This window comes from Tursiops truncatus, chromosome 15, assembly GCF_011762595.2.
Source record: "Tursiops truncatus isolate mTurTru1 chromosome 15, mTurTru1.mat.Y, whole genome shotgun sequence".
Lineage (NCBI taxonomy): Eukaryota > Metazoa > Chordata > Mammalia > Artiodactyla > Delphinidae > Tursiops > Tursiops truncatus.
In genome coordinates, this window is record NC_047048.1 from 22,247,668 (window position 1) to 22,259,700 (window position 12,033).

At 38.7% G+C, this 12,033-nt stretch overlaps 1 protein-coding gene across 1 annotated transcript in view; it reads right to left on the minus strand.

Moving 5' to 3' along the window:
- Positions 1–8,497, minus strand: part of LOC117308105 (acyl-coenzyme A synthetase ACSM1, mitochondrial-like) — a 43,612-nt gene extending 35,115 nt beyond the window's left edge. The window contains exon 1 of the mRNA XM_033839890.2: positions 8,278–8,497. Within this exon, the coding sequence (XP_033695781.1) occupies positions 8,278–8,469 (192 nt within the window). The 5' untranslated portion in view covers positions 8,470–8,497. The remainder of the gene's footprint in view (positions 1–8,277) is intronic.
- Positions 8,498–12,033: the final 3,536 nt, after the last annotated feature.

A 12,033-nucleotide genomic window follows, 5' to 3' on the forward strand; every position in this document is an offset into this window, starting at 1 on the left:
TTTCTGGCTGTGTTGGGTCTTCGTTTCTGTGCGTGGGCTTTCTCTAGTTGCAGCGAGCAGGGACCACTCTTCATTGCGGTGCATGGGCCTCTCACTGTCGTGGCATCTCTTGTTGCGGAGTACAAGCTCCAGACGTGCAGGCTCAGTAGTTGTGGCTCACGGGCCTAGTTGCTCCGCGGCATCTTCCCAGACCAGGACTCAAACCCGTGTCCCCTGCATTGGCAGGCAGATTCTCAACCACTGCGCCACCAGGGAAGCCCCCCGACAAAGATTTTTAAATGACTGTCTTAAATACACTGAAAAAGCTAAAGGAAAACACAAAGAACTAAAGCAAATCAGGAAAATAATATATGCACAAAATGAGAATATCAACAAAGAGATACAAATTACAAAAAGATCCAAACAAATTCTGAAGCTGAGAAATATAATAACTGAATTGAAAACTTCACAAAGGGACTCAACAGTAGACAGAGTAGGTAGAAGAAAGAATCAATAAACTTGAAGACAAGTCATCTAAAATTATTGAGTCAGAAGAGCAAAAAGAAAAATACAAGAAGAAAAATGAACAGAGCCTAAGAAACTTATGGGCCACAATCAAATAGACCAATATACACATTATGGGACTATCAGAAGGAGAAAAAAGAGAGAAAATGGAGCATAGAACTTATCTGAAGTAATAATGGCTAAAAACTTCTCAAATTTGAGGAAAGGCATGGAGAGACAAATACAAGAGGCTCAATGAACTCCAAGTAGGAAAACCCAGACACCCACAGAGAGACATCACAATCAAACTACAGGTGACAAAGACAAAGAGAGCATCTTAAAAGCAGCAAGAGAAAAGTGACTCATCAGGTGAAATTCTCAATAAGATTACCAGTGGACTGAAGATCAGAAGGCAGTGAGATTATATATTTAAAGTGATAAAGAAAAAAAAACTGTCAACCAAAAATTCTATATCTAGCAAAATTGTCCGTCAAAAATGAGGGAGAATATGTATGGCTGAGTTGCTTCACTGTGCACATGAAACTATCACAACATTGTTAATCAGCTATACTCCAATATAAATTAAATAGTTTTTTAAAAATGAGGGAGAAATTAGGACATTCTCAGATTAAAAAAAAAAAACAACACTGAGGGAGTTGTTTATCCTTAGACTTTCCCTACAAGAAATGCTAAAAGGAGTTAAGTTGAAATGAAAGGACATTAGAGAGTAACTTAAATATAAAAGTATAAAGTTCTTTAATAAAGATAGATACAAAGACAAATATAAAAACAGTATTGTTATAATTTTGGTTCATAACTTCACTTTTTATTCTTTCACTGTATGGAAACCACAAAAGCATAAAAAATAATTATAAATCTATGTTAATGGGTAGACAATATGTAAAGATATAGTTTGTGAAATCAATAACATAATATAGGAAGGTGCAAGGGAACCGGAAAACAGTAGGGTTTTGTATGTGAATGAAGTTAAGTTGTTATTAGTTTCAAATGAAGTGTTATAATTTGGAATGTTATATGTAATCCCCATGGTAATCACAAAGAAATTATCTACAGAATATTCCCAAAAGGAAACGAAAAGAAAATCAAAACATATCACTACAAAAAATCAACTAAATACAGAGGAAGGCAGTAAGGGATGAACTGAGGGACACAAAAGCTGTGACATCAAGGAATCAATTAACAATATGACAATAGTCAGTCATCCTTATCAGTAATTACTTTAAATGTAAGTGAATGAAATTCCCCAATCAAAAGAACTAGATTGGCAAAATGGATAAAAAACCCAGAATTCAACTATATGCTTTCGACAGAATTGTTACTTCCATGTGATGGAATATGATAAAACCTATCAAGAAAACTTTCAGAATATTTTTGCAGTAGCAATCTTATAATACAATATCAATTTAGAAAAGCAACACCATATTTACATTAAAACCAAATTTATATAATAGTATCCATTCATTCATTCAATATATATTTGCCAAATTCTCATTATTTCTTAGGCACTGTTCTTAGACCAAAAGGATACAATGGTGAACAAGACATACATATACACATGTATGTAAACAGTTTTAAATGTTTATGGACAACTTTCATTTTCTTGTTTAAATCAAGTCTTTTATTTTCCCCAAGTAAAGCGATTTTTTAAAGTTTTTTTAATTCCCCAAACAAAGCATGTTCAGAGTAAAAGTTCACGCAAGGCACAATCTTACTAACAGAAAAATTTCTTCTGAACAGAAAAATTTCTTCAAGTTTCTCATCACATTTTCACTCCCTGAAGGTCAACACTGATAATTGTTTGGTGTATAATCTACCAGAAATTATTTCCCACATATGTGCAAACATAATCCTACCATCTTTGCCTCATATGATTGGAACAAAAGAGTGTGTCTCACCTGAGATAAGAATTATATACATATATACATACATACACACACACAGATATATGTATATACATATAGTCATATCTATGGAAAAATCAGTGCTATGAAAAAAATTATTCTCCAACAGATTAAGGAATGTTAGCAAGTATAAATGACTAGTTGTGCACTGTCTATATAAGGGGAACAGACTATATAATATTTCTGTATGCGTTTACAAAATGATAGAAAGTTTGGCGTATCAAGGTAAAAATAATTTTTGTTTTTATTCAGACAAATGTTTAGACTCCTAACTCTTGCAACTTGAAGAAGATATTGCTTAAGCATTTATGGTTTGGGGTCTCAGAATTAATCTGATAATGTGATATTAAGATTAGCATGTTTTCAAAAGATAAAACACAACCTTTAAACTGGATATGAGATTTAAAGTTTTATGCAGTGAGGTTTGAAGCCAAAGGAAAATTGAGAAATAGATCTAAAAAATAAAACACTAAGTCAGCAATAAAAAGGAATGAAGAAGTAATACACAAGACAGTATGAATGAATCTCAAAAACATGCTGAGTAAAAGAAACCAGGCGCAAAAGAGTGCATCTTATATTATTCCATTTCTATGAAACCCTAGGAAAGAGAAATATAATGGCTAGTGACAGCAAATTAGTGTCTACCTGGGGCTCAGGGTGGGGATGGGTGGGTATTGACTAGGAAAGGACAAAAGGAAATTTTTGAGGTGATTGAAATGTTCTAAAACTTATTAAACTACAGATAAAGTGTGCGAATTGTATTCTAGGTAAATTATAGATAAATACAGTTGATTTAAATAAACAAAAACCTACATAGCTACTCCTTGTTAATCTCTAACTAAAATATAAAGAAGGAAAATTGGAAAGGTAGATCAATTACTCATGTGATTGATGAATGAGATGATTCTTTCTGAATGTTAAAACACATAAGAATTTATGTGAATTTCCCTTATTTTTAATTAAAATGAAATACAAGTAGAATTTCTATAATTTCTGTAAATTAATGATAGAATATGATAGATTTCATAGAATTTAAATCCTAATTGACATAGATAAAACACTTTCCCCAACAATGATATAACTCACATTCTCTTCCATTGCATTTGGAATGTTTACTAACCTCCAGAAGTTTCAAAACTCAGAGTATACTTTTTGACCACAGTGGAATTAAGCTAGAAATCATTAACAAGAAGACAATGAGAAACCCACCTCAACTATCAGGAAACTAACCGATACATTTCTATGTAATCTATGGGCCAGAGAAGAATCAAAAGGCAAATAAAAAATATTTAGAACAGAATGGTAATAAAATATGACATATCAAAATTTGTATAATGTACCTAAGAGGAGTGCTAAGTGGGAAATTTATACTTTTAATGCATATATTGGAAAAGAAGGAAGGCTTAAAAGTAAGGACATAAGCTTCCATTTCAAGAAGCTAAAAAAAGAATAACAAATCAAGGGAGGATATAAGAAAAGAAATAATAAAGATAACAGTAGGCATCAATCAATGGAGAGCAAATACACAAGAGAGAATATCAGTAAAACCAAAACTGGTTCTGAAAAGATTTATAAAACTGGTTAACTCTTAGGAAGACTTATCAAGAAAAAAAAAGAGAATAACATATTAAAAATATCAAGAATAAAAAGTGTACATTATTACAGATCTTACAGACATTAAAATAGCAATAATAAAAATATTAATACCTTTATGTCAGAAAATAACTTTATGACATTTGGAATGAAATGAACAAATTGCTAAAAAAATTTAACTTTCCAAAGTTGATGAATAGAAATCTTAATAACCTATTAAAAAAAAATTAAATCCTTTACTAAAATCTTTTCTGCAATGAAAACCCCAGATTTTATGTCTAAATATTTCGATATGCATGCTAGTGTGCTGAGTTTGACCTGAAAAACTGCTGGTTTTTATTTTTTTAGGAAAACAGTGATAATTATACTTTAATTATATCTCAATAAAACAATAACAAAAAAATAGTGATAACTTTTAAATTCTTTATTAAAGCTCTTAGAAGAGCACCTGGTACATAGTAAATGTTTGTTGAATATGTACTGAATGAATAAATAAAAAACAACAACTCTGGAATGTAAATAAGGAATTTCAGGGTTAAATTAAATCTAAAGATGACCCCAATCACCAGTGGGCCAACCCCAGCTCCAGGTGCCCCAACCCCATGGCCGGCTATCCCAGGATCCAGCTTCACCCATCAGTGAGCCAAGATCAGCCCTGGAACATCCCAGGCCACATGGCCAGCCACATCAGGGACCATCCCTGGCTACAGGCTGGCAACCACTACGTGAGACAGGAAATGTCTGCCAACCAGTCTGGGGGCCAGCCTTGACTACCAGTGCACCCACGGTAGTTGGCCATGCCACAACAGAAGGGCCCACATAGCCCACAGAGGGGGGGACCCTAGAGCATATAACCCTAGAGCATATAACACCGGTGACCAGAGGGAGTGTGCTGCTGGGTCCATAGGACATCTCCTACATTAGGCCACTTCTCCAAGATCAGGAACCACTTATGTAAGAATGTTAAAAGGCAAAGAAATAAAATCATCTATACCCACAATAAGTAGTTAATGGATATGCAAAAGAAAAATATGTCATCAAAAACAACAAACATGGGGAGGAACAGTAAAAATATAGGGTGGTTAGAATGCATTTGACCTTAGGAGATCATCAACTTAAAAAAAAAACTAATATATGTATGTCATGACAACCCCAAACCAAAAACCTATAATAGGTACACACACAGAAGAGTGAAAGAAATTCAAGCATAATACTAAACATGGTCATCAAATCACAAGGGACGAGAGGAAAAAAAGAAGAACAAAACAGGAACTACCAAAACAACCAGAAAACAGCAAAATGGCAATAAGTACATACCTAGCAATAATTACTTAAATATAAATGGATTAATATTCCAATCAAAAGACATAGAGTAGCTGAATTGAAAAAAAAAGACCCATTATATCCTGTGAAGAGGCTCACTTCGGATCTAAAGTCATACACAGACTGAAAAAGTGAGGGGATGGAAAAAGTATTCCATATAAATGGAAGTGAAAAAAAAAAAAAGAAGCTGGTGTGCCAATACACATATCAGACAAAATAGACTTTAAAACAAAGAGCGGGGCTTCCCTGGTGGCACAGTGGTTAAGAATCCACCTGCCAATGCAGGGGACATGGGTTCAAGCCCTGGTCCTAGAAGATCCCGCACGCTGCAGAGCAACGAAGACTGGGCACCACAACTACTGAGCCTGCACTCTGCAGCCCACAAGCCACACCTACTGAAGTCTGTGCTCTTAGAGCCCATGCTCCACAACAAGAGAGGACACTGCAATGAGAAGCTCGCATACCACAACGAAGAGTAACCCCCATTCGCCACAACTAGGGAAAGCCTGCGCGCAGCAAAAAAGACCGAACACAGCCAAAAATAAATAAATAAAATAAATTAAAAAAATAGAAATAAAATAATAAAACAAAGAGCATAACGGGAGACAAAGAAGGACATTTCATAATAATAAAGGAATCAATCCAACAAGATATAACAATTGTAAATATATAGGCAGCCAACATAAGAGCACCTAATGCATAAAGCAAATACAGTTGACCCTTGAACAACACAGGTTTGAACTGTGTGGGTTCTGTTGCATTTCTATACACAAACAATTAACTATCACAAAGAAAAATTAAGAAAACAATCCCATTTACAATTGCATCAAAAAGAATAAAAGACCTAGGAATAATTCTAACCGAAGAGGTAAAAAACTTGTATCCTGAAAACACATGTAAGGTACTCATTAAATCCTAACTGAATGAATGAATGCAGTATCAAAGAGACAGAATGAATGATTTTGGACATGAACGTGACCTCTCATGAATAGATTTGGGAGGCTGCTCCATGAATCAGTTGGAGTGTAGTATCCTTGGAGCCTAGAGTAATATAGGGTTTAATTCCCAAGGATAGTCAGGGGTTGTAAATTGGTGGCCTGAATGAGTGACTATATTCCACCCCTGGACGTATGTTGCCTGGCTTATGCTAAAAATAGTTACATTAAAATGTTGGATTTCTAACTTAACATTTTTAAAAAGTAAAATGTGTTGAAAATTGAGTCAAAATCAATTCTATTTGTTATGGTTTGGGTTGTGTTGTTGATTAGGCTACGGATCAGTTTCTGAATGACGCTTGTTAAGTTGTAAGGGGAGGCCCAGAAAGCCAGAGTGGACTATGGTGGCGTGCCCTCTAGAAGGTCTTCCATGGGAGCAACATCAATCCATACAGTGCTCATACGGCAAGTTTCAAAATTAATGTATCCCACAAAGGGGTACTGAGGGATTGCTAGGTGTCAGACACCATACGTCACTGGAGAGACACTGATCACGATCAAGGCAATTGGAAAAGTAGAAACAGACAGATCAGAACTGTTGTGAGAATGAATGTAAATGGGGTGGAGATGCTGGGGGTAGGAGAAGTTTGGAGATATGGAGGAACTGACAATGACCCAACAAAGACGTGGCATTCCGTGGGCAAATATTTACATGGTGATAATCTCCAGGGGTTGATGTGTGAACTAATAAGGACTTTATGAAGACAAATACAGAAAAAAATGATGGCCTCTCCAGCCATTTCTCATGATTCAAAAGGTCTAACCAGAGTTTTGGTCTGGGCAGTGATGAAAGTCAGTTTGTAGTCTGAAGGCAGAGCTGTTTGGACGTCATCAGATTGTGAGACCAGGTTAAACAGTGGATTATAGAATCAGACAGCCTGGACCCAAATCCTGCTCCTTCACTTAATAGGTTTGTGAATTCTGCAGGTTATTTGACCCCTTGGAACCTCAGTTTCCTCAACTGGAAAATGGGGATAATTAAAGTGTCCATCTAATCAGAATAATAAGTGCAAAGTGCTTGACATGGCACATAAAAAAAAAAGGCTCTCCATAACTGAGGGCTCTATTTTCCCTGGAGTTATTATGGAAATTCAGAAAAAGGAAAAAGATGGAGGTAGGAAAAAAGTCCCTATGAAAGGCATGTAAGCTTTGAATACTAACATATGAATGTATGTTCATGGGAAATTAAAAATACATCAACTCTCTGACTCCATCTCAGGTGAATTCTTTCTTCTGTACAAAGACGGTGTTCAGTGGGTTTTCACAATGTGGACATTACCTGCTGGGACTTAGTAGCTGGAACACCACCCACTGTCTACCCCAACTCCTAGTGTCACCACTGCTCCCCTCTTGGTCTGTCTCTTGGTAAAAGACAAACCAAGAACGTGCATTTTTCTGCAGAGACCACAGGGACAGGATTCTCTGGACACACCGTAAAGCCACACGCTCAAGTAGGTAGTTGATAGGGAAGACTCCAGATGTACTTGCCATCCTCATAGGAAGATAGATGACATGATTTTGTTACATGGTCAGATGTTCATGTGCACAGTCAGGTTGCCTGTACCCTCCCTCTCGGTGTAGGCTGAAGTCAAGCCCAAGTGTGATGAGATGAATTCTAGTTAGACTCACAGTTCCAGTAGTTGAAGGTGAGAATCCAGACCAACATCAGCTTGCTGACCTGTGATTAGAACTTGACACTTGGTCACAGTTACCTGACTGTGTACCAGATACTTTCACCTGCTGTCTTGTTTCTTAAATGAGATTATCCCCATTTCACAGATAAAACCACTGGGGCTCAGAGAATTGAGGAAGTGTCCAGGCTGAGAATTGAAGCCCAAAACATAAGCTTTTCATGATACTTGTAAGCTTAGCCAGAAGCCATTCTTAGTTCTGTGCCCCTCAACCTACTAGGAGCAAGAAGTTAATCCTGTTCTCATCCCCCAGCATGGGTGCCTCCTTACCTTCTCCATTTGAGTCCAGTAGTCCAGTACATCACTTGCAAAGTTAAATTCCTCAGGTGTATCACAGTCATTCCATCTTGGGGCTCCAGCTCCCGACAAAGACTGGCAGCGCAGGTACTGAGGGGCAGGGTAGAAGCCACAGCGGGATCTGTGGATGTCCCAGAGGACCCGGAACTTCATCAGCCATCGCATGGTGGAGCAGTCCTCAGGAAGCAGGCACAGAATTTCAGGCTACCACCTGCCTTGAGAAGAGACGGCTAATACGTCGGTCATTAGAGCAGGAACTTCTTCCACAAAATGAAGGCACATTCCTGGTTAACTGCTAGAGTGATAACTTTGTTTCAGCTCACTGGAATTTGGAACGCACAACTTACTGATTTAGGTGGGGATTTCTCTTCCCAGATGAGGCCAAAAATGATGGGGAGGGGCTATAGCTACCAGATAAGGTTGGCACATATTTCTGAGGGTCTCCTTCTCTTTTTGTACCCCCTGGGATGGCAGCCATGTGGTCATCCCCTTTCTGGTAGAAACTCATCATTTTGAAAGTCCTGTACCTCACGTTATCCTTGCTCTGGAGACCCCTCTTCCCACCGAGCCCAAATGTATGGTTCTCATGGAAACGAACATATTTTTAGATGATTCCACCCCCTGTTCAAAGTTGACTGGTCCAGAGCTGAGCAGTCATTTCCCATGATTTTTTAATCCAAACTGGGCTAATCATAATCCTTCTCCAAAATCTGTGTGTGTGCTTGTTACCAAAGGGTACATAAGGCAGTCTCGCCTTGGTGGAAGCCATGAAACGCACACTTTGGAAACTGTCGGTGGCTATAATTCCTGTCATGTGGAGATAACTGCTCTGCATGAGTGAAGAAAACAAGGAAGATTTCAGAGACATGGAAATAAGGGGCAGAGAGTATCTCAGAGGCATGCAAGTCTCTGGTTCAGAACTATTGTTCCTGATGCCCGTCTGCATCTCTACCCCTGTCTTGGTAATATCCTGTCCTGAATTCTATGAGCCAACAGTTTTTCCTGCCTGAGATTGGGTCTCTGTCACGTGAGACTCTAAAAATACTGACAAATATGCACCAGCACACTCAGGACAGAGGAGGTTAATATCACAGCACCTTCCTTACTGGACTGGGATCTGGCCTCGGAGTTTTCCCCAGGACAGCATTCCAGGTAGCTATTACCAATCCATCACTTGACCTGTGAAATAAAGTTTCTTTGCCACTCCAGATCCCAACAAATGCTTCTAACATGGGAACAGAACGCTCATTTATTAGGATGCTTCTTGAAGTTTGACTGTGAAAATTGGCTTAAGCTAGAACTTCTGTTCTGTGAGAAGAAAGCCACTTCACAGATAGCTCTGAGGTTCAAGCACTTCATCACTACAAACAATTAAGCCTCCTCCCCGTTTCAGCAATAAGATAATACTGTTTGACAATAGGCCCATAAAAGCGATCAATAAAACTTGACTCAATTTATTTTCAACGTGTTTAGACTCACAATAACCAAACCCCAATTAATTCTGATGCTGCCCTCGGAACCCTGCTACTGTCTGCAGAAAAGAGGACAGATATGGGAAAGCTTCATCCCTTAGAGTTTCCTTGTCTGTGTGGATCCTTAGACCACATGAACTGAAGTATGTCCCCTTCCTTTTTAGTGCCTGTCAATAAACAGTGCTGTCTTTTGTTCAGAGCACTTAAGGGAAGAAAGACCCTAAGATAATCAGCTGGCCCAGACGTTTGACCCTCATCCTTTGGAGGAAAAAATTTGAATTGCCAATATTTAAAATTTGGGAGATTTCATTTAAAATGTGAATTGAAGATTTCTCTTGAAAACTCAGAAGGCCTGGCAACACTGGGCCTTTATTTCAACCTGGCACCAACTGGTTGGAGCTGAAAATTAAATGGAATGTTGTCCAATTCAGCAGGGTTTCCACTACTCCCTATGTTGTTACAGCTACTTGCTTCTGCCCTTACTGTACCTATCCAGCTCTTGTCGACATTTGAGCTTAAAACCCCCATTCCAGGCCAACATCCCAAGAGGGACAGGGATTTCCCCAAGGTTTCAAGGCAAGTTTAGTAGCAGAGCTAGTTCTAAAACCTGCTTTTCCTGCTATTTTTTCCAACACATACCTCTCTACACAGGCATGAGCTCACTGAGAGCAAGAAACCAGACTCAGTTGCTATTTTTATACACAGGTGTTTACATCACTGCAGGATCCTCCTTAAAATACTCAAGGACAGTGCAAACAACCCCTTAATAAGTGGCTAAAAACCAAAACAACACCAAGAGAAATAATGAGGAAATTAATTAATCCTTTATTATGGGCTGAATTGTGTCCCCTCAAAATTCATATGTTGAAGTCCTAACCCTCAGTACCTCAGAATGTGACTGTATTTGGACATAGAATCTTTAAAGAGGTAATGAAGTTAAAACGAGGTCATTATATGGACCCTAATCCCATATGACTGGTGCACAGTGCCTTGAAGAGTTCTTGCAACAGAGCTTTGATTTCACAGCATTTGGACTGAAAAGCTGTTTATTTTATGAGGCACCATCCTTAGCGTGTTACAGGGGATCCTAGAGTTACAGAGCCAGGTTGGGCTCCACTGGGTACCAGCTGAGTGATCTTGACCACCATTCATGTCTCCAAACTTGAGGGCATCGTAGTAACACCCACTATCTGGCTTCCACAAGGATTAGCAAGGTAGTCAATATAAATCACTTTGCCAGCACTGAGTCTGATACAGAATAAGGGCTCAGTAAATGTTGAGGTGTCTTCTAACTCCCAGCAAATTCTGAGGCCAGCCCCTTCCATGTTAAATATTAAAAAGATATTTTTTAATAAAAGGCATTCACCTTATATACTGTGAACAAACTTCTGCATAATGGAGTTTTCTTTCCAGTGTCTAACTTCTGGGTCTTTTTTGCCCCTCTCGGTACCCTCCTCCCACAGCCCACCACATTCAGAGCTGTCTAACATTAAATCAATCACCCACGTGCCGGCCACGGTGCTAGGCATATCACATGTATATTCCCATTCAGCCCTCTCTCTCTCGATATCACCATCCTCATTTTGCAGTAAAGGAAAAGAAGTGTCAGAGAAGTTACAAGATATGCTCAAGGGCTGTAAGTGGCACTTACAGAATTTGAAATTGGGTCTTCAGATTTTAAGTTCAGTATATACTTTACTGCCCTGTGGCAGATAAACACACACATATAAACACCCCCCCCACGAAAGAAGCTGTCATTCACCTCCATCTTACCTGGTACTGTCTAGGAAACACTGGGGTTAGGTCTTGGATGGGGACTTTGCGGGTTCGGTTCTCTCTGATCAGAAGTTCAGTTCTCTCTGTGCACACAACAGAACCTGGTTCCTGGCCACAGCTGGGGTGGAGAACTTGGCAGGAATTGAATGATTCAGAAGGGGGAGGAGATGCTCACGTATAACAGGTCAGAAAGCAATCACAAGCCCTCATGGAGAGAAAATCGGTTAGAAAAACTATATAACGTAATCTCCAGTTATGGTAGGGAGGCCTTGCAGTGTGAATGAACAGATACAGCCAAATGGAGCACTTTCACAAGTTCTCTGTAGCTAACCTGCTCCCCTCTCCCAGTCCCAGGTCTCCAATGTTCTCGTTTCAATGACAGTCAGGTGGCAGCGTTGCCTAGTAGTTAAAGCCTGTGATCCGAGGCAGAGAGATTTGGGTTTAAGCGTTAGGTCTGCCGCTTACGCTCTCTTTGACTTTC